This window comes from Taudactylus pleione, unplaced genomic scaffold (assembly GCF_031769625.1).
Source record: "Taudactylus pleione unplaced genomic scaffold, aTauple2 ptg002011l, whole genome shotgun sequence".
Taxonomy (NCBI): domain Eukaryota; kingdom Metazoa; phylum Chordata; class Amphibia; order Anura; family Myobatrachidae; genus Taudactylus; species Taudactylus pleione.
In genome coordinates, this window is record NW_028286407.1 from 45,492 (window position 1) to 69,466 (window position 23,975).

The 23,975-nt window shown below is 47.7% G+C and overlaps 2 protein-coding genes across 2 annotated transcripts in view; one reads left to right on the plus strand and one right to left on the minus strand.

Annotated features, from left to right (window-relative positions):
- The window catches only part of LOC148435722 (autophagy-related protein 9A-like), a 47,744-nt gene extending 37,792 nt beyond the window's left edge, over positions 1–9,952 (plus strand). Inside the window, exons 10-12 of the mRNA XM_088465583.1 lie at positions 5,459–5,543; positions 7,331–7,472; positions 8,559–9,952. Of these exons, the coding sequence (XP_088321709.1) occupies positions 5,459–5,543; positions 7,331–7,458 (213 nt within the window). The 3' untranslated portion in view covers positions 7,459–7,472; positions 8,559–9,952. The remainder of the gene's footprint in view (positions 1–5,458; positions 5,544–7,330; positions 7,473–8,558) is intronic.
- Positions 9,953–19,538: 9,586 nt separating this feature from the next.
- LOC148435723 (nitric oxide synthase 3-like) overlaps positions 19,539–23,975 on the minus strand; it is a 147,253-nt gene continuing 142,816 nt past the window's right edge. The window contains exons 15-16 of the mRNA XM_088465582.1: positions 21,578–21,772; positions 19,539–19,809 (exon numbers count right to left, since the gene is read on the minus strand). Coding sequence (XP_088321708.1) covers positions 19,699–19,809; positions 21,578–21,772 — 306 coding nt within the window. The 3' untranslated portion in view covers positions 19,539–19,698. The remainder of the gene's footprint in view (positions 19,810–21,577; positions 21,773–23,975) is intronic.

The window sequence follows — 23,975 nt, forward strand, 5'->3', positions numbered from 1 at the left end:
CAGCTAAAGCTTTACATGTCCCAGGATGCTCCAGTCCTTCCCCCTTCTATACCCCACCCCCAGCCTGAGGCATTGGAGGTTCACTGTTTGTGGCCGGAAGCTGGCCACACGTGGCTAATGGCGGCCGTGGCACTGAAGGGGTTATCGACTGAACCGACTGCCTAGAACCGGGAGCAAAGCTCCCAGCTCTCTATGGTAGCAGGAAGCCGCTGCAGCTGGGACAAGTGTCCCGGACTGCAGGGCTAAGTGGCCACCTACTGGGAGTCGGGAGCGCTAGGTATATAAGCCTGTTGCAGGGCACAGGCTTGGTGTAATCTATTTTAATGTGGTGTATGTAAGATGTGCATGTATGTATTTTAAATGTACTGTATGTATTTTAAAAGTTAAAAGTGCACTTACCTGTGATGCTCTGGATGGACAGGGGATCCAGAGTCCTCCGTGGGCTGCTGGAACCGCCAGCCCCTTCCAGAGGAGATAAAATGTTCCCCTATGCAGCCTCATGCCTGGAAGTGGTATGAGGGGGTGCATAGGGAGCTGGCTAAGGCACCCAGCTAACTGTTTCAGGGAGCTCCAAAATAGCTTCTCTTCCATGGCCAGGACACCGTGCCCGGGGACCCTGCTTGCCCACCTCTGGAGCTCAGGTTCAGGCAGAGGTGGCTGGCTTGGTCCCTTAGCAGATTCCTGGAAGTCCGTTTTGGAGGGAAAACTTTGTCCCTTGCAGATGGGACGGAGCCGAGGGCATGCCAAGCTCTGCGGGTGGGCTCAGGCACAGGGGAGTGACCACTCCCCACTGTCCAGAGCCTGGTCCACTGCGAGGGATCAGTGAATATCAGCCGACACCAATCAGGAGGTGTGGCCACAGCTAGTCAACACAGCAGTAAGCGGCTCCAAATGCTGACAGTAGGAGTTTGGTGGTGGCAGCTATATACCCGCCCACTGCGCAATGGGTGGAGTCAGCGACAGGCGGTCACTGACGGTAAGAGGGAATCCCTGCCCTGATACTCCAAGACCCAGTGGGGATTGGATCCCAACCTGTGATCGGGAGTGGAGGCTGAGGCCATCCGGTCACATCGTTCAAACATTGGGGCTGCTTTTAAGCAGCCCAAGCTTTCTTTTATGTTTTCTTTTTTTTATTTTTTACTGACAGAGCAAGCAGTGCTAGACAGTCCTCTGGATGCCAGTGTTGCTGCTCTATCACCCCTCCGGGGTGCCGCGACTCCACCTATCGGCTCGGTATTTACGGCAGGACATCGGGGGTCTAGCTAGCATGGCTCCATGGGAGGACCCCAGACTGCAGCTGGGACACAGGGGGTCAGGTAAGGAGGCTTCCCGCGTCTTATACGCAGTCCTCCCTCTAGTCTCCAGAGACAGACCAGAGGTGCTGATGTGGACAGCGGTCCGTCCGGGACTCCACTAGACCACCAGGGCTAACTTTACTGGCTCAGGTTATAAGAGGCCAGGGAACCAGTGGTTGATGTTAGCATAGAGGAAGTCAGCCCTCTCCCTCTGGTCCCTCCCCCAACTCAAGGCGCCATTCCACTGCGGTCTTGCCGCCTCTGACCTGCTCCTCCTTCACCCTCCGCCCCCTCAGAGACCCACGGCAGCCATTTTCTGTAACAGTATCAGGTCTCCGGTAACGCTGGGCCCAGTCTCCTCACATACCTCTCCTAGGTGCCAGGTTATACAGCGCTAATTTCTACCAGCCACTGCGGTCTGTGTAGTTGATGTTAGTGCCCATTGAAGTTATATTATATACTCTGCGTTGTATGTGACTTGTGCTAGTGCTGCTGTCTGTTTTCCTATTACTGTCAGCTTATACCTTTCCCTTTCTTTCACAATAACCCTGGAATACTGAGGTGTAGGGGGTTCACTGTTCTTCACATCTACCTGTATTAAGGCTGTCACATACTGTGTGTTGCACGCTGCTCAGTGCCATATTGTGTGTTATACTGTCCTTGCAGCGATGTCTAGTACAGGCCAGGGTAACAAACAGGCTGCTGCTCCTATACTGCTCTCTTGCAGGTCCTGTTCAGCAGGATTAACCCAGGAGGATTTGATTCAAGATGGTCTATGTGCATATTGTTATACTGCCCCAGGCCAGTCAGCCACTCAGCCCCTGCTCAGGAACCCCGCTGGGCTTTCTTTTCACAGGTGTTGGCAAAGATTGCGGATCGCCTATCAGTCCCTGCGGTAGATCCCCCTATGGGATTGCCACAACAGGTACACCCGGTGATATCAGTAACTCCTCCATGGGTATAAATGATCCCTACCTCACTGCGGAGTCTAGCAGCTACTTCTACAGCCTTTCAACAACTGTTGCAAAGTGAGAGACCCCTACCCAGTAATACTACTAAGCGTACAATGCTATCCTCACAGTCCACACAGCTCTCAGATTCTGAGGTATCGTCTGGGGAGGCAGAAGACGCAGATCTCTCACTCTCTGAGGCCCCCTCGGGGGAGGAAGAGCTTTAGGCTAAAGTGACTGTACCTGCACTAGTGAGGGCTGTCAGATCAATTCTTCAAATAGAAGTTGCAGAGCCTATTCATGAGGCAAAAGAGCCCCTCTTTAAGGGACAGAAAGTGGTTTTGGCTGAAGTTTCTCACTCTGGTCAGCTTTCTGAACTCATGAGCAAAGCATGGAATTCGCCAGGTAAAAAGATTCAGCTGCCAGAACGCCTGGTTTCTATTTATCCTATTTCAAAAAGTACAAGAAGTGGTCTCTCACGGGTACGCCCTCTCGTTCCTGAGACAGCCCCCCCAGCAGTTCTTTTACACAAGCCCTCCATCAGACCCGAGCAAAGCCATGCTCTTCCAGATGGCCATTCAGTCCTTGCTTCACTTGGGGGTAATAATTCCGGTCCCGCCGTCACAGCGAGGGAAGGGCCATTACTCTACCCTTTTCTTGTTTCAGAAGCCCAATGGATCTCATGGGCCTATCCTCAATCTCAAGTCTCTGAACAAGTTTATCAGGGTGCCCAGGTTTTTTATGGAAACCCTCCTCTCTATTGTCCGAGCTATGGAACCTGGGAACTTTATGGGGTCTCTGGACATTCAGAACCCTTACCTACATGTACCTATAGCGCCCTCTCATCAGCGATATCTCCTGTTTGCTGTTCTACAGCAACATTTCCAATTTCAAGCACTGCCTTTTGGGCTTTCTACAGCTCCGCAGGTCTTTACAAAAATCATGGCAGTTATGGTGTCCCACCTTCGTCATCAGGGGGTAAGACTACTCCCATATTTGGATGACCTCTTGATGTTAGCACGCTCTCCAGAGGTCCGACAACGCCATGACGGTGGCCTACCTCAATCACCAGGGAGGCACTCGCAGTTGGTCGGCAATGGCAAAAGTGGCACGCATTCTCACATGGGCTGAACGTCATCTCCCGGCCATCTCCGCAGTGTTCATCCCGGGGACTCTCAATTGGGAAACGGATTTCCTCAACCATCACGACGTGCATGCCGGGGAGTGGTCTCTACACCCAGAAGTCTTTCAGCTCCTAGTGGGCAAATGGGGTCTACCAGACGTGGACCTTATGGCCTCACGACACAACCACAAGCTTCCGGTGTATGGGTCCAGGACAGGGGACCCCGACGCAGCCTTCATAGATGTCTTGTCAGTGATGTGGACCTTCCATCTGGCGTACATCTTTCCTCCAGTCTCCCTTCTTCCGCAGGTCCTTCGGAAATTCAAGCTTGATGGGGGCACTGGCCTGTTGGTAGCTCTGGCTTTGCCCAGATGCCATCTGATCTTCAGAGTCTCTCCATAGATGCTCCTTTCCCACTTCCTCTACGACCAGACCTGTTGTCTTAGGGTATCTGTCTACATCCGGACCGGACCCGTTTGTCTTTGACGGCATGGCTCTTGATACATCCCTCCTAAAGTACAAAGGTTTTTCTCGATCTGTGGTCCAGACCATGCTCAGAGCGCGTAAGCCGGCCTCCGCCAAGATCTATCACCGAGTGTGGCATACATACTTTAGCTGGTGTGCTACCAGAAACTATAACCCTCTGGTTTTTCAGCTTTCTTAAATCCTTGCCTTTGTTCAAGCTGGATTGGATTTCAGACTCCGCCTGGCCTCTCTGAAAGTGCGTGTCTCTGCTCTGTCCATCTGGTTCCAGTGCAGAATCGCACCTTCCTTCAGGTTGTCCTCCATATTTAACCTCCCTTTGTCCCTCTAGTGGCTACATGGGGTTTGTCAGTGGTTCTCCACGCACATCAGGGGGCCTCTGTTTGAACCACTGGAATCAGTAGATGTCAAATGGCTCACTGCAAAGATTATTTTTCTTCTGGCTATCGCGTCTGCCCGTAGGGTGTCAGATTTGGGGGGACTCTCCTGTCCCTCTCCATTTCTGATCTTTCATCAGGACAGGGCTGTTCTTTGAACTTGTCCTGGCTTCCTTCCCAAGGTGGTCTCTTTTTTCCACCTTAATGAGGAAATTGTAGTTCCGGCCTTCCAATCCCCAGACCTCTTGGCAGGTGAGGCCTCCCTGGATGTGGTCCGTGCTCTTATGAGCTACGTGGATCGTACTAGTTCCATCAGGAAAACGGATTCCCTCTTTGTCCTATATGGATTCCGCAAGAAGGAATGGCCATCTAACAAACAGACTCTGGCCAGATGGCTTTGCATGACTATCTCACAGTTTTACACGCAGGCTGGCCTTCCGGTGCCATATACAGTATGTGCTTATTCTACTCGCTCTGTTGGTCTCTCGTGGGCAGCCCGCCGTGGCGCGTCTGCCGAACAACTGTGCAATGCTGCCACATGGTCTTCTGTCCAAACCCTTCTTAGGTTCTATGCCTTTGATACATTTTCCTCTCAGGATGCTTCCTTTGGTTCCGGATTCTCCTCTCAGCTCAAGAGTATCCCTACCCATGAACAACTGCTTTGGGACATCCCCATTGTCTCCCCTGTGGAGCCCTATAGACCCTGAAGAAGAAAAGGAGAGTTATGGTAGACTTACCTTTGTTAACTCTCATTCTTCGAAGTCCATAGGGTCCACAGGGCGCCGGCCCTGACACACCTGGCTTCTATGGGTTTCTTCTCTTGGTTACAGTTTCCTTCTCTGCTGTGTGAGAGTGTTATTCCTCAGTGTCCCAGTCTACGTTCTCTTCTATCCTGCTCCTGTCTTGGGCTTGTTGACAAAACTGAATTGCCTTCAGGCTGTGGGCGGGGTATAGGGGGAAGGACCGGAGCATCTGGGGACATTTAAAGCTTTAGCTTTTGGTGCCCAGTCCGCCTAACCACCACCTATACACCATTGTCTCCCTGTGGACCCTATGGACTTCGAAGAAAGAGAGTTAACAAAGGTAAGTTTTACCATAGCTCTCTGTTTCAGCATATTGGTGTAAATACTCAATTCGCCTGTAGTCTGTAATTATGCCAATTTTGAGGCCAAACCTGCATCTGGCCCTGACTGTACAACATCTGTTATAATCCGTACTTTCATTTATCAGGTGCACCAGAATCAGGGGTCATCACAGCGCCCTCTAGGGATGTGGCAGGTTGCAGACATGTCACCACATCAGAGACCTCACACAGGTGAACTATTATTATAGACCCAACAAAATACTCCTGTGGGAAATACAGAGCATTTCTCCTGTCCGGGAGTAGCCTGGGGGGGGGGGGGAATATAACTGGCTACTGATGGGAACCACCATTCCTGGCATTATGCCCCCCGACCTGCTCACATTAATAGGAAGTGGACGAGATGCGGGAGGCCCACCCACTATTCTGGGAGCCCAGAACTCTTTTTAAATACAGGAGTCTCCCGGACTGTCAGCGGGACTAGATAACTCCCTGTTCATTGTGCTACACGGTATATACCGCCCCTTCCTTATACTACACGGTATATACCCCCTCTTCCTTATACTACATGGTATATACCCCCTCTTCCTTATACTACACAGTATATTCCCCCCTCTTCATTATACTATACAGTATATACCCCCTTTTCCTTATACTACATGGTATATACCCCCTCTTCCTTATACTACACAGTATATTCCCCCTTCTTCCTTATACTACACGGTGTATACCCCTACCTCTACCTTACACTACACGGTATATACCCCCCTATATACCCCCCCCTCTTCCTTATACTACACAGTATATTCCCCCTTCGTCCTTATACTACACGGCATATTCCCCTACCTCTACCTTACACTACACGGTATATACCCCCCCCTCTTCCTTATACTACACAGTATATGCCCCTCCCTCTTCCTTATACCATACAATGAGCCCCTCCCTCTTCCCTATACTCTACAATATAAGACCCTTCCTCTCCCTATACTCTACACTATAACCCCTCCCTCTCCCTATACTCTACACTATAACCCCTCCCTCTCCCTATACTCTACACTATAACCCCTCCATCTCCCTATACTCCACACTATAACCCCTCCCTCTCCCTATACTCCACACTATAACCCCACCCTCTCCCTATACTCTACACTATAACCCCTCCATCTCCCTATACTCCACACTATAACCCCTCCCTCTCCCTATACTCTACACTATAACCCCTCCATCTCCCTATACTCCACACTATAACCCCTCTCTCTCCCTATACTCTACACTATAACCCCTCCATCTCCCTATACTCCACACTATAACCCCTCCATCTCCCTATACTCTGCAATATGAGCCTCTCCCTTTTCCCTATACTCTGCAATAGAGCCTCTCACTCTCCCCTATACTCCACAATATGGGATCTTCCCTGTCCTCTATACTACGCAGTATGGGGTCCTCCCTCTCCCTATACTATGCAGTATGGGGTCCTCCCTCTCCCTATACTATGCAGTATGGGGTCCTCCCTCTCCCTATACTATGCAGTATGGGGTCCTTCCTCTCCTCTATACTATGCAGTATGGGGTCCTCCCTCTCCTCTATACTATGCAGTATGGGGTCCTCCCTCTCCTCTATACTACGCAGTATGGGGTCCTCCCTCTCCTCTATACTGTGCAGTATGGGGTCCTCCCTCTCCTCTATACTACGCAGTACGGGGTGCTCCCTCTCCTCTATAGTGCTCAGTATGGGGTCCTCCCTCTCCTCGATACTATGCAGTATGGGGTCCTCCCTCTCCTCTATATACTACGCAGTATGGGGTCCTCCCTCTCCTCTATACTGTGCAGTATGGGGTGCTCCCTCTCCTCTATAGTGCTCAGTATGGGGTCCTCCCTCTCCTCTATACTATGCAGTATGGGGTCCTCCCTCTCCTCTATACTGTGCAGTATGGGGTCATCCCTCTCCTCTATATACTACACAGTATGAGCCCCTCCCTCTCCTAAGTCTGTACTTTGATTTCTCTGGTCTCCCCGCTGCAGGAAATAGGTCTGGTTCTCGGTCGGGATACCGTGGATTGCACCTTGGTGGCTGGGAAGAGGAGGAAGAGCGAGGCGCACTACAGTCGGTGCCAGCGGGAGAGAGCGCCAGCAGTAGCGGAAGCAGTTAGCACATGTGATACTTGTGAGTACTGGGCGGGAGGAGGGAGAACATGTTGGATTCAGATCTAGATTACGCTGCATTCTGGAGCTATAGGGTGAAACGCACAGGTTCTTCTAGGTCAGATGAAGTCTTTACTCTGACAGTGCGGCAGTATTACCCATGATAAGTTATAGCAAAGCTGGAGGTAGATCCGTAGGATCTTACGGGACCTGTAGTATTCGTATAAAGAGGCCAATAGGAAGTAAGCTGTGAGCAGCCAATAGGATCACTAAACCCTCCAGATTAACTTCCTCTTGCAGAATTCACATATTAGGGATTAAGGGCCTCATTCAGAGGCGGTCGTTAGATGGAAGCGGTCGCTCTGAATCAGGGCGGCCGCTTGCATCCTGAATGGCCGCCTCCTTGTCGATCGGTAAGCTGTGGGTTAACACCCACAGCTCTAACGACCGACATGGGTGATGGTCGCGGTGGTCAAGACCATCGCGACCATCGGGGCTTACGACCAGACCCTAGGGTAGGGTCTGGGCACTCGTAAGCCCCGGGGAGCTTCCTGCTCTGTTCGAGCAGGAAGTTCCCCACTGACATCAGCAATGATGTCAGTGGGGCCGCCCCCAAACGGCAAGCGTTTTGACTGGAACGCCTCCGTTTGACCGGGCACGCCCCCGGCCCGCCCAGCAAACGGGGCGAGCTGTCACTCAACATCGACAGCTCGCCCCGCTTGCTACGAGACCCCTAACGATGAAGCGCCCGTCCTTAGCCGGGTCTCGCGCATGTGCACGACGGAGCTGGCTCTGTCGTGCGCATGCGCTATGGGGCAACATCGAGTCGGTTGTGAGCGCTCAGCACTCACGCCCGACTCTGAATGAGCTCCTAAATCTATATATTGACCTGGAATCTCCTCTGATCAGAGAATGGTGACGGAATAGCACAGGGAGACTTTATAATCTGACTGCTGAGGTTATTGATTATCATCGATTGCTGACCTTTGACCTGCTCACGTTGCGTGACTGGGCGTGACGTAGCGACAATATGTCAATGTTCATTTGCCAGAGATTCTGCCGAGTGTCCTGTTATTATCGGTAATCGCATTCGTTTTATGTCACGCAGGTCCCTTCGCCAGGTGATAACAGATCTTCTCCAGGACCAGCGGATGATCGTACGTGGGGTGGGACCTTCCTGCTCCTCATGTCCCTGGCGGTATCCTGGCAGGACTCTCACTAAGGACAGCCTTATTTATTGCTGAGGACCCGCTGTCCCACGTGTAATGGACGCTGCGGGGACCCCATGTGCTTACTCCGCAAAGGGACTTGGATAAGCTAATTCATGTTTGTAAAAGGAGAAATAGAGTATTTATTACAGTGTTATTATCTATTGCCTCAGAGAACCTCGTCCTTCTGGTGAACCTACATCTGTCGCGTCACCTGTGCGTCTGCCCAACAACGGACTTTCCAGCAGACCTGTGTCCTGTGGGGGCCTCAGGGGGCCCCCTAATCATTGCTCTAAGACTACACTGCACCGCATTGAGGAGACACTGGCAGCTCCAGCACTGTCACATGGAAAGTTGTTGGGACCTCGCAGCTGGTGGCACTAAACCCTAACCGCAGATACTAGGACACAGAATACAGGTTCGCATGTGCTTCAGAAGTGCCTTTTGGACTGGGATGGGGGTGCTGCCTGTTCCTTCATCCATGGCACGGCTTCATACGCAAGTAAGGCTGCGCCACGCACACACATTTCATCTGCTGCTCTCATGAGCGCCTCTAGGGGGCACCGCCTGCTGCTTTACCAATCGGGGACATATCCCAGTTTAATCTTCACTACAGCTGCTCTTATCTGTACAATACTCCGATAACGGATGAACCCACAGCCGGTGACTGCAGACCCCCCGCAGAACCCTGTGCTCTCCGCTCTGCACCTGAGATACAGGGAGAGAGTGGGTGGGGGTATATTTTCTATTACATATATATGTAAAGGTTTTCTTACATTGAGAGAACTATGTGTTATTTGGTGACACGTTACCGCGGTTGTAATTCCAGCCGTCTCCAGCGCAATAACACTATATACAGGTGAGTGATCAGGGAGGAAATCCTCAGCTACAGATATTATAGTATCAGGAATGTTCTCAGCGAGTGGTCACAGGTGGAGTCCACGTTCCGCTTCTCTGGCTGCCCACCGCAGAGTCCAGTAACCCCCCACATCTTCTCCACCGGTCGCCCCATAACGTGGATAAGTCATTAGTAAATATTTACAGTGTTGTACATGTAACATATCTGGTGCTTTCTGAAATCTTACGTGAATATAGGAGTGATAGACTGTATACATCTATAGGTGCTCACATCGTACTTGGCCACGATACCCTGATCACAGTGCCAAGCTGTGCCCATAAAGAAGATGGCGGTGTGTTGGGCAGTGCCAGCTGTTTACACCATAATGTACGATACAACTGGGCTACAGCCCAGCGCACTCTGCAATAAATGTTTACATACAGTACTTGTACATAGGAGCCGTCTCTGTGTTTTTCTTGCTTATTACTGTATCGACGTATCCGTAGACCACATGTTCTGCATATTACTGCACACACCATTACCATCACAGGTTACACCAGGAGAGAGAACAGTAGTGTATGTGCCTGGGTTACACCAGGAGAGAGAGCAGTAGTATATGCGCCTGGGTTACACCAGGAGAGAACAGTAGTATATGCGCCTGGGTTACACCAGGAGAGAACAGTAGTATATGTGTCTGGGTTACACCAGGAGAGAACAGTAGTGTATGTGCCTGGGTTACACCAGGAGAGAACGCCTGGGTTACACCAGGAGAGAACAGTAGTGTATCTGCCTGGGTTACACCAGGAGAGAACAGTAGTATATGTGCCTGGGTTACACCAGGAGAGAACAGTAGTGTATGTGCCTGGGTTACACCAGGAGAGAACAGTAGTATATGTGCCTGGGTTACACCAGGAGAGAACAGTAGTGTATGTGCCTGGGTTACACCAGGAGAGAACAGTAGTATATGTGCCTGGGTTACACCAGGAGAGAACAGTAGTGTATGTGCCTGGGTTACACCAGGAGAGAACAGTAGTATATGTGCCTGGGTTACACCAGGAGAGAACAGTAGTATATGTGCCTGGGTTACACCAGGAGAGAACAGTACTATATGTGTCTGGGTTACACCAGGAGAGAACAGTAGTGTATGCGCCTGGGTTACACCAGGAGAGAACAGTAGTTTATATGGGTTACGCCAGGAGAGAACAGTAGTGTATATGCCTGGGTTACACCAGGAGAGAACGCCTGGGTTACACCAGGAGAGAACAGTAGTGTATGTGCCTGGGTTACACCAGGAGAGAACAGTAGTATATGTGCCTGGGTTACACCAGGAGAGAACAGTAGTATATGTGCCTGGGTTACACCAGGAGAGAACAGTAGTATATGTGTCTGGGTTACACCAGGAGAGAACAGTAGTGTATGTGCCTGGGTTACACCAGGAGAGAACAGTAGTGTATCTGCCTGGGTTACACCAGGAGAGAACAGTAGTATATGTGCCTGGGTTACACCAGGAGAGAACAGTAGTGTATGTGCCTGGGTTACACCAGGAGAGAACAGTAGTATATGTGCCTGGGTTACACCAGGAGAGAACAGTAGTGTATGTGCCTGGGTTACACCAGGAGAGAACAGTAGTATATGTGCCTGGGTTACACCAGGAGAGAACAGTAGTGTATGTGCCTGGGTTACACCAGGAGAGAACAGTAGTATATGTGCCTGGGTTACACCAGGAGAGAACAGTAGTATATGTGCCTGGGTTACACCAGGAGAGAACAGTACTATATGTGTCTGGGTTACACCAGGAGAGAACAGTAGTGTATGCGCCTGGGTTACACCAGGAGAGAACAGTAGTTTATATGGGTTACGCCAGGAGAGAACAGTAGTGTATATGCCTGGGTTACACCAGGAGAGAACGCCTGGGTTACACCAGGAGAGAACAGTAGTGTATGTGCCTGGGTTACACCAGGAGAGAACAGTAGTATATGTGCCTGGGTTACACCAGGAGAGAACAGTAGTATATGTGCCTGGGTTACACCAGGAGAGAACAGTAATATATGTGTCTGGGTTACACCAGGAGAGAACAGTAGTGTATATGCCTGGGTTACACCAGGAGAGAACGCCTGGGTTACACCAGGAGAGAACAGTAGTGTATGTGCCTGGGTTACACCAGGAGAGAACAGTAGTATATGTGCCTGGGTTACACCAGGAGAGAACAGTAGTATATGTGCCTGGGTTACACCAGGAGAGAACAGTAATATATGTGCCTGGGTTACACCAGGAGAGAACAGTAGTATATGCGCCTGGGTTACACCAGGAGTTTATATGGGTTACGCCAGGAGAGAACAGTAGTGTATATGCCTGGGTTACACCAGGAGAGAACGCCTGGGTTACACCAGGAGAGAACAGTAGTGTATCTGCCTGGGTTACACCAGGAGAGAGCAGTAGTGTATGTGCCTGGGTTACACCAGGAGAGAACAGTAGTATATGTGCCTGGGTTACACCAGGAGAGAACAGTAGTATATGTGCCTGGGTTACACTAGGAGAGAACAGTAGTGTATGCTCCTTGGTTACACCAGGAGAGAACAGTAGTGTATGCGCCTGGGTTACACCAGGAGAGAACAGTAGTGTATGCGCCTGGGTTACACCAGGAGAGAACAGTAGTTTATATGGGTTACGCCAGGAGAGAACAGTAGTATATGTGCCAGGGTTACACCAGGAGAGAACAGTAGTATATGTGCCTGGGTTACACCAGGAGAGGACAGTAGTGTATGTGCCTGGGTTACACCAGGAGAGAACGCCTGGGTTACACCAGGAGAGAACAGTAGTGTATCTGCCTGGGTTACACCAGGAGAGAGCAGTAGTGTATGTGCCTGGGTTACACCAGGAGAGAACAGTAGTATATGTGCCTGGGTTACACCAGGAGAGAACAGTAGTGTATGTGCCTGGGTTACACCAGGAGAGAACAGTAGTGTATGTGCCTGGGTTACACCAGGAGAGAACAGTAGTATATGTGCCTGGGTTACACCAGGAGAGAACAGTAGTATATGTGCCTGGGTTACACCAGGAGAGAACAGTACTATATGTGCCTGGGTTACACCAGGAGAGAACAGTAGTATATGCGCCTGGGTTACACCAGGAGAGAACAGTAGTATATGTGCCTGGGTTACACCAGGAGAGAACAGTACTATATGTGCCTGGGTTACACCAGGAGAGAACAGTAGTATATGTGCCTGGGTTACACCAGGAGAGAACAGTAGTATATGCGCCTGGGTTACACCAGGAGAGAACAGTAGTATATGTGTCTGGGTTACACCAGGAGAGAACAGTAGTGTATGCGCCTGGGTTACACCAGGAGAGAACAGTAGTTTATATGGGTTACGCCAGGAGAGAACAGTAGTGTATATGCCTGGGTTACACCAGGAGAGAACGCCTGGGTTACACCAGGAGAGAACAGTAGTGTATGTGCCTGGGTTACACCAGGAGAGAACAGTAGTATATGTGCCTGGGTTACACCAGGAGAGAACAGTAGTATATGTGCCTGGGTTACACCAGGAGAGAACAGTAATATATGTGCCTGGGTTACACCAGGAGAGAACAGTAGTATATGCGCCTGGGTTACACCAGGAGAGAACAGTAGTGTATGCGCCTGGGTTACACCAGGAGAGAACAGTAGTTTATATGGGTTACGCCAGGAGAGAACAGTAGTGTATATGCCTGGGTTACACCAGGAGAGAACGCCTGGGTTACACCAGGAGAGAACAGTAGTGTATCTGCCTGGGTTACACCAGGAGAGAACAGTAGTATATGTGCCTGGGTTACACCAGGAGAGAACAGTAGTATATGTGCCTGGGTTACACCAGGAGAGAACAGTAATATATGTGCCTGGGTTACACCAGGAGAGAACAGTAGTATATGCGCCTGGGTTACACCAGGAGTTTATATGGGTTACGCCAGGAGAGAACAGTAGTGTATATGCCTGGGTTACACCAGGAGAGAACGCCTGGGTTACACCAGGAGAGAACAGTAGTGTATCTGCCTGGGTTACACCAGGAGAGAGCAGTAGTGTATGTGCCTGGGTTACACCAGGAGAGAACAGTAGTATATGTGCCTGGGTTACACCAGGAGAGAACAGTAGTATATGTGCCTGGGTTACACTAGGAGAGAACAGTAGTGTATGCTCCTTGGTTACACCAGGAGAGAACAGTAGTGTATGCGCCTGGGTTACACCAGGAGAGAACAGTAGTGTATGCGCCTGGGTTACACCAGGAGAGAACAGTAGTTTATATGGGTTACGCCAGGAGAGAACAGTAGTATATGTGCCAGGGTTACACCAGGAGAGAACAGTAGTATATGTGCCTGGGTTACACCAGGAGAGGACAGTAGTGTATGTGCCTGGGTTACACCAGGAGAGAACGCCTGGGTTACACCAGGAGAGAACAGTAGTGTATCTGCCTGGGTTACACCAGGAGAGAGCAGTAGTGTATGTGCCTGGGTTACACCAGGAGAGAACAGTAGTATATGTGCCTGGGTTACACCAGGAGAGAACAGTAGTGTATGTGCCTGGGTTACACCAGGAGAGAACAGTAGTGTATGTGCCTGGGTTACACCAGGAGAGAACAGTAGTATATGTGCCTGGGTTACACCAGGAGAGAACAGTAGTATATGTGCCTGGGTTACACCAGGAGAGAACAGTACTATATGTGCCTGGGTTACACCAGGAGAGAACAGTAGTATATGCGCCTGGGTTACACCAGGAGAGAACAGTAGTATATGTGCCTGGGTTACACCAGGAGAGAACAGTACTATATGTGCCTGGGTTACACCAGGAGAGAACAGTAGTATATGTGCCTGGGTTACACCAGGAGAGAACAGTAGTATATGCGCCTGGGTTACACCAGGAGAGAACAGTAGTATATGTGTCTGGGTTACACCAGGAGAGAACAGTAGTGTATGCGCCTGGGTTACACCAGGAGAGAACAGTAGTTTATATGGGTTACGCCAGGAGAGAACAGTAGTGTATATGCCTGGGTTACACCAGGAGAGAACGCCTGGGTTACACCAGGAGAGAACAGTAGTGTATGTGCCTGGGTTACACCAGGAGAGAACAGTAGTATATGTGCCTGGGTTACACCAGGAGAGAACAGTAGTATATGTGCCTGGGTTACACCAGGAGAGAACAGTAATATATGTGCCTGGGTTACACCAGGAGAGAACAGTAGTATATGCGCCTGGGTTACACCAGGAGAGAACAGTAGTGTATGCGCCTGGGTTACACCAGGAGAGAACAGTAGTTTATATGGGTTACGCCAGGAGAGAACAGTAGTGTATATGCCTGGGTTACACCAGGAGAGAACGCCTGGGTTACACCAGGAGAGAACAGTAGTGTATCTGCCTGGGTTACACCAGGAGAGAGCAGTAGTGTATGTGCCTGGGTTACACCAGGAGAGAACAGTAGTATATGTGCCTGGGTTACACCAGGAGAGAACAGTAGTATATGTGCCTGGGTTACACTAGGAGAGAACAGTAGTGTATGCTCCTTGGTTACACCAGGAGAGAACAGTAGTGTATGCGCCTGGGTTACACCAGGAGAGAACAGTAGTGTATGCGCCTGGGTTACACCAGGAGAGAACAGTAGTTTATATGGGTTACGCCAGGAGAGAACAGTAGTATATGTGCCAGGGTTACACCAGGAGAGAACAGTAGTATATGTGCCTGGGTTACACCAGGAGAGGACAGTAGTGTATGCGCCTGGGTTACACCAGGTGAGAACAGTAGTTTATATGGGTTACGCCAGGAGAGAACAGTAGTATATGTGTCTGGGTTACACCAGGAGAGAACAGTAGTATATGTGCCTGGGTTACACCAGGAGAGAACAGTAGTGTATGTGCCTGGGTTACACCAGGAGAGGACAGTAGTGTATGTGCCTGGGTTACACCAGGAGAGGACAGTAGTGTATGCGCCTGGGTTACACCAGGAGAGAACAGTAGTTTATATGGGTTACGCCAGGAGAGAACAGTAGTATATGTGCCTGGGTTATACCAGGAGAGAACAGTAGTATATGTGTTTGGGTTACACCAAGAGAGAACAGTAGTATATGCGCCTGGGTTACACCAGGAGAGAACAGTAGTATATGTGCCTGGGTTACACCAGGAGAGAACAGTAGTGTATATGCCTGGGTTACACCAGGAGAGAACGCCTGGGTTACACCAGGAGAGAACAGTAGTGTATCTGCCTGGGTTACACCAGGAGAGAGCAGTAGTGTATGTGCCTGGGTTACACCAGGAGAGAACAGTAGTATATGTGCCTGGGTTACACCAGGAGAGAACAGTAGTATATGCGCCTGGGTTACACCAGGAGAGAACAGTAGTGTATGCGCCTGGGTTACACCAGGAGAGAACAGTAGTGTATGCGCCTGGGTTACACCAGGAGAGAACAGTAGTATATGCGCCTGGGTTACATCAGGAGAGAACAGTAGTATATGCGCCTGGGTTACACCAGGAGAGAACAGTAGTGTATGCGCCTGGGTTACACCAGGAGAGAACAGTAGTATATGTGCCTGGGTTACACCAGGAGAGAACAGTAGTATATGCGCTTGGGTTACACCAGGGTTACACCAGGAGAGAGCAGTAGTATATGCGCCTGGGTTACACCAGGAGAGAACAGTAGTATATGCGCCTGGGTTACACCAGGAGAGAACAGTAGTGTATGTGCCTGGGTTACACCAGGAGAGAGCAGTAGTATATGCGCCTGGGTTACACCAGGAGAGAACAGTAGTATATGCGCCTGGGTTACACCAGGAGAGAACAGTAGTATATGTGCCTGGGTTATACCCGGAGAGAACAGTAGTGTATGTGCCTGGGTTACACCAGGAGAGAACAGTAGTGTATGTGCCTGGGTTACACCAGGAGAGAACAGTAGTGTATGTGCCTGGGTTACACCAGGAGAGAACAGTAGTGTATGTGCCTGGGTTACACCAGGAGAGAACAGTAGTATATGTGCCTGGGTTACACCAGGAGAGAACAGTAGTATATGTGCCTGGGTTACGCCAGGAGAGAACAGTAGTATATGCGCCTGGGTTACACCAGGAGAGAACAGTAGTTTATATGGGTTACGCCAGGAGAGAACAGTAGTATATGTGCCTGGGTTACACCAGGAGAGAACAGTAGTATATGCGCCTGGTTTACACCAGGAGAGAACAGTAGTTTATATGGGTTACGCCAGGAGAGAACAGTAGTATATGTGCCTGGGTTACACCAGGAGAGAACAGTAGTATATGTGCCTGGGTTACACCAGGAGAAGACAGTAGTGTATGCGCCTGGGTTACACCAGGAGAGAACAGTAGTGTATGTGCCTGGGTTACACCAGGAGAGAACAGTAGTATATGTGCCTGGGTTACGCCAGGAGAGAACAGTAGTATATGTGCCTGGGTTACACCAGGAGAGAACAGTAGTATATGTGCCTGGGTTACACCAGGAGAGGACAGTAGTGTATGCGCCTGGGTTACACCAGGAGAGGACAGTAGTGTATGCGCCTGGGTTACACCAGGAGAGAACAGTAGTGTATGCGCCTGGGTTACACCAGGAGAGAGCAGTAGTGTATGTGTCTGGGTTACACAACCTGGCAGATGCAATAGCCACGAAATTTGGAGCCACAATGTTATCACAGTATGAGGTATCGGGATAAAGAACCACAATGTTATCGCAGTATGAGGTATCGGGATGCGGAGTCACAATGTTATCGCAGTGATACAAAACGCATTACAAGTATCAGGATGGACCAAATGAACCAACATCTTCGCTCTTTATTAATGAGTAAAATACATTGACATGAGGATGAGAATAAATGTAATCTGTATCATTCGGATCCGCATTTATCAGTCTATGCGGTTGGAGGCAGTCATCTTGTGTGCTGAGCCAATATTAAGCCAGAACTGGTGTCCTCACAGAGGTTTGAGGCACTCGCTTCCTCATGGATATTTTTCATTGTGCACGTCTACCTGCAGTGTACTCTAAATGTGCAGTTAGCATGTAACTATGTGGCACACATGTGCAGTCTCTGCAGGACACAATATCAAATGTCGGACAGTAAACATACATATATGTAAGCCAGATATACAGTGATTGAATGTAAAGGTGTACATGTATGGATGGATACTGCTTTTTAGTTAACACGTGTGTAAGTAGTATGACTGTATACACGCTGCAGTGTGTTGAACAACATGGAAATAAAACAATATGCTTTAAAATCCATCACAGCCAATCAGATTTTAGCTTCCAGGGGTCTAGTCCAGTGCAAGTCCCAGTACTGACAGCACATTGGCTGGTGCGAGTGTTGGCACATGTGTTACTCATACCTTGTCATGGAACATGTCTGTGTCACTCATTATAGATGATGTTTAAATGTTTCACTGTGTGAATTAATAGCTGATTCTCATTGTACAATATACAGTCAGGTGCATAAATATTGGGACATTGACAGAATTTTCAGATTTTGGCCTCTATTCACCGCCACAATGGCTTTGAAATGAAACAAACAAGATGTGATTTACCTGCAGACTTTCAGATTTAATTTGAGGGTAATTACATCCAAATCAGGTGAACGGTGTAGGAATTACAACGGTTTCTATATGTGCCTCCCACTTTTTAAGGGGCCAAAAGTAATGGGACTATAAACTCAAAATCTATTTCATGGACAGGTGTGGGCTATTCCCTCATTATTTCATTATCAATTAAGCAGGTAAAAGGTCTGGAGTTGATTCTAGGTGTGACATTTGCATTTGGAATCAGTTGATGTCGACTCTCAATATGAGATCCAAAGAGCTGTCACCATCAGTGAAGCCATCATTAGGCTGAAAGATCAAAACAAACACATCAGAGAGATAGCAAAAACATTAGGTGTGGCCAAATCAACTGTTTGGAGCATTCTTAAAAAGAAAGAACGCACCGGAGAGCTCAGCAACACCAAAAGACCCGGAAGACCACGGAAAACAACTGTGGTGGATGACAGAAGAATTATTTCCCTGGTGAAGAAAAACCCCTTCACAACAGTTGGCCAAATCAAGAACACTCTCCAGGAGGTAGGTGTATATGTGTCAAAGTCAACAATCAAGAGAAGACTTCACAAGAGTGAATATAGAGGGTTCACCACAAGATGTAAACCATTGGTGAGCCACAAAAACAGGAAGACCAGATTAGAGTTTGCCAAACAACATCTAAAAAAGCCATTACAGTTCTGGAACAACATCCTATGGACAGATGAGTAAAAGATCAACTTGCACCAGAGTGATGGGAAGAGAAGAGTATGGAAAAGGAAAGGAACTGCTCATGATCCAAAACATACCACCTCATCAGTGAAGCATGGTGGTGGTAGTGTCATGGCGTGGGCATGTATGGCTGCCAATGGAACTGGTTCCCTTGTATTTATTGATGATGTGACTGCTGACAAAAGCAGCAGAATGAATTCTGAAGTGTTTCAGGCAATATTAAATGCTCATATTCAGTCAAATGCTTCAGAACTCATTGGACAGCGCTTCACAGTGCAGATGGACAATGACCCGAAGCATACTGCAAAAGCAACCAAAGAGTTTTTTAAGGCTAAAAAGTGGAATGTTATGCAATGGCCAAGTCAATCCCCTGACCTGAATCCGATTGAGCATGCATTTCACCTGATGAAGACAAAACTGAAGGGAAAATGCCCCAAGAACAAGCAGGAACTGAAGACATTTGCAGTAGAGGCCTGGCAGAGCATCACCAGGGATGAAACCCAGCGTCTGGTGATGTCTATGCGTTCCAGACTTCAGACTGTAATTGCCTGCAAAGGATTTGCAACAAAGTATTAAAAAGTGAAAGTTAGATTTAGGATTGTTTAGTTTGTCCCATTACTTTTGGCCCCTTAAAAAGTGGGAGGCACATATAGAAACCGTTGTAATTCCTACACCGTTCACCTGATTTGGATGTAATTACCCTCAAATTAAATCTGAAAGTCTGCAGTTAAAGCACATCTTGTTTGTTTCATTTTAAAGCCATTGTGGTGGTGAATAGAGGCCAAAATATGAAAATGCTGTCAATGTCCCAATATTTATGCACCTGACTGTATATATACACATCTGTGTATATGTACCTATATATATATATTTATATATATATATATATATATAACATGTAGAATGTCTTCATCTCCCAAAATTAACAGGATCTTCTTCACACATATCATGGTTCTCGCTTATCTTGCAGGGACATGGACTGACACCGCACACGAGAGGTCACCTCCTGCGTCCTTAGTGTGATGCCAAAAATGTCCTCATGATATCTGTTCTCATCCTGTTGGGTGTAAATAAAAGCAATTTTATACCATAACATAATCCCAAGCACCCTATCTGATTACACCATCTCCCACCAAAATCCAACAGTTACACCAGCTGCGATCAAAAAACCAACTGTCCCTCAAGCTACTACCAACTTCCAACATTCCCATCTACTGTCACCAATATCCAATATTCCAACCAGCAGCTGCCAAAAATCCAACTGTCCAAACATCAGCTACCAACATCCCCACCAGCTGCCACCAATATCCAACAGTCCCACCAGCTGCATCCAACATTTTCATCTGCTGCCACCAATATCAAACATACCAACCATCAATATCCAACATTCCCACTAGCTGCCACTAATATCCAACAGTCCCACCAGCTGCCACCAGTATCCCCATCCCCACCAGCCGCCACCAATATCCAACAGTCCCACCAGCTGACACCAACAACCAACTGTCCCTCAAGCTACCACCAACTCCCAACATTCCCATCTACTATCACCAATATCCAATATTCCAACCAGCAGCTGCCAAAAATCCAACTGTCCAAGCTACCAACATCCCCACCAGCTGCCACCAATATCCAACAGTCCCACCAGCTGCTTCCAACATTCTCATCTGCTGCCACCAATATCCAACAAACCCACCAGCTACTTCCAACATTCTCATCTGCTGCCACCAATATCCAACAGGTCCAGCAGCTTCTTCCAACATTCTCATCTGCTGCCACCAATATCCAACATACCAACCATCAATATCCAACATTCCCACCAGCTGCCACAAACATCCAACTGTCCAGCCACAAACATCCAACATTCCAACCACCAGCCACCAATATTCAACAGTTCCACCAGCTGGCATCAACGTCAAACTGTCCCACCAGCTACTACCAACTTCCAACATTATGCTGCCAGCAACATCCAACATTCCCACCAGCTGCCATCAACATCCAACATCCCCACCGGCTGCTACCAATATCCAACAGTCCCACCAACTGCTTCCAACATTCTCATCTGCTGCCACCAATATCAAACAACCAACCATCAATATCCAACTTTCCCACCAGCTGCCATCAAAATCCAACAGGTCCACCAGCTGCAACTAATATCCAACTGTCCCACCAGACAAACATCAGACATTCCAACCACCAGCTGCCACAAACATCCAACTGTCCAGCCACCAATATTAAACATTCCAACCACCAGCCACCAATATTCAACAGTTCCACCAGCTGCCATCAACGCAAACTGTCCCACTAGCTACTACCAACTTCCAACAACATTCCCAGCAGCTGCCACCAACATCCAACAATTAGTCAATCAGATAACAAATATCACCATCAAGTCCAACTTAATTACAGACAGTTTACAGAAAAAAAAACTTTTTGCTTCTGTCTTTATAGCCAGCAACAAGGAACATTTCCAAGGATCATTTGCGTTCTCTTGAATTTGGGTGTAAGAATGTTGTCACTTATTTATATACTACACTTGGAAATAAGCAGAATTAAACACTTCAGTGCAGAATGGCCATGCTCTCACTTTCGCTCATCAGGATCCCAACAATAAAAATGATATATAAACTACTGTTTAACAGTCTCTTAACTTTCCTAGACAAGGGTTTTTCAGCTGACCTTATCTCCGAAATATGCAAACGCTCCATCACCATATAGTCTATCACCTGAAACATTGCTGTACAGATTATCATTCTTATGTAGCAAAGGCTTGGTACTAGTGATGGAGATGAAGGTGGAGGATCAGTACAGAGCCACAGTCTACCTACCCTTAGCTCCCCGATGTAGTCTCCAGCTTGGATGATGCTCATGTCTCCCTGAGACACCAGTATGAGCTGTACAGTCTGTAGAACATCGGTTGCCATGGTTACATCTCCACAAATGTACATATGTCCGTTCTGGTTACGCAGCACATCGTATACATGACACGCAAGTTGTGTACGCAAAAGGTCCTGTACATAGGTCTGAAAAGCAAGAGGAAAACTGTGTTTACTATTTTGGTATCTGGGTATTGTTACTCTCTCCATGTATCTGGGTATTGGTACTCTCTCCATGTATCTGGGAATTGGTCCTGCATCCCTGTATCTGGGTATTGGTCCTGTATCCCTGTATCTGGGTATTGGTCCTATATCCCTGTATCTGGGTATTGGTCCTATATCCCTGTATCTGGGAATTGGTTTTCTATAAATGTATCTGGGTACTGTTACTATATCCATGTATTTGGGTATTGGTCCTTTATCCATGTATTTGGGTACTGGTTTTCTATATATGTATCTGGTATTGTTACTCTATCCATGTATCTGGGTATTGGTCCTATATCCCTGTATCTGGGAATTGGTTTTCTATAAATGTATCTGGGTACTGTTACTATATCCATGTATCTGGGTATTGTTTCTTTAACCATGTATCTGTGTATTGTTATTTTATCCTTGTATATGGGTTTTGTTAGAATTCCAATACCCAGATACAGGGATAGACTATCCCTGTATCTGGGTATTTGTCTCTATACTTGTATTTGGGTATTGTTACTCTAGCCTTGTATCTGGGTATTTGTCTCTATATCTGTATCAGGATATTGGTACTCTAGCTGTGTATTTGGGTGTTGGTTATCTATACCTGTATCTGGGTATTGGTTCTCTACCCCTGTATCTGGGTATTGGGTCTTTATCCATGTATCTGGGTATTCTTACTCTTTCTGGGCATTGTTACTCTATCCCTGTATCTGGATATTGGTTCTTTATATATTTGGGTATTGTTAGTCTATCCATTTAACTCGGTATTGGTTCTCTATCCCTATATCTGGGTTTTGTTACTCTATCAATGTATCTGGGTAATGGTACTCTATCCTTGTATCTGTATTGTTACTGTGTCCATGTATCTGTATATTGTTACTGTGTCCATGTATTGAGTATTGTTGCTCTATCCTTGTATCTGGGTATTGGTTCTCAATCCGTGTTTCTGTTTTCCATCCCTGTATCTGGGTATTGGAATTCTATCCTTGTATCTGGGAATTGTTACTCTATCCCTGTATCTGGGTATTGGTTCCTTGTATAAGGGAATAGTTACTCTATCCATGTCTCTGGATATTGGTTCTCTGTCCATATTTTGTTACTCTATCCGTGTAATTGTTTATTGTTAATCGATCTGTGTATCTGGGTGTAGTTGCTCTATCTGTGGTTCTGGGTATTGGTTCTCTATCTGTGTATCTTGTATGCTGTATTTTCCAAAACCTTTTTTTAAGGCATTCTATTTGGAGTTAAAAACCATTACCTTGCTTCATGACACCTGCATCTGCTTGTAGCCTGTGACTACCAGAATAGGTTCAAACAATGTTCTGTTCTCCTGCTGTCCTACAGTTAAGCCTAGTGCCCTATTACCTTGCCAAGGGCAGCACTATTCCATAGTAAGTAACCGGTGAGGATTTAATGAAACTAACTAGGTAGTGTTGCAGCAGCATGACCACCAACCCAGAGGTAGGCAGTACCAGGTGCCAGTGGTAAGAGTCTGGGAGAAATGGTTCCAGGTGCCAGTGTCTGTTGGTGGCAGTGAAACTGATGAATTAAGTTTACTTTGTTTGCTCAAAAAAGAATATCCTCTATATAATTCTGTACCACCTGACGGAGCAAGGTCATCCAGTCACAGCTTTTAGAACTATTTCTTTGAGCGAATACAGAGGGACCCTGATATTAATTTGCTTTAATGCTAAATAATGTGCTAATCCTCCGAAAAATTTACATTTTCACTGGATTAAACACAAAAATGAAAAAATAAATATGCCACAAATTCGGAAAATGTGTAAATGTGACCGTTCCCTCTAATGGCCAATTACCTTAGCGCATGCTAACTGCTGCTCGCCCAAGCTTTTAAAGTGATTGTTTACATTACTCTTAAAGTTACTAATCTACTGAGTTATATAAGAGTTATATAAGAGGCAGAATATTCTGATGCAGTTAAATAGCTGTTTAGGTGGGATGGAAAGTACAGGAGTAAAGATATATGGTGGAGAGGTCTCCTAATGGAAGGATACATTGGACAGACCAAGACGGTGGAGTGATCTCAGAATGGGCAGATATGTTGGACAATATCTGAAGACGGAGAGGTCTCTGAACACTAAGTAATTTCAAACAGATTCAGAAGAGCTGGGGAGGTATTGGAAATTGAAGATAT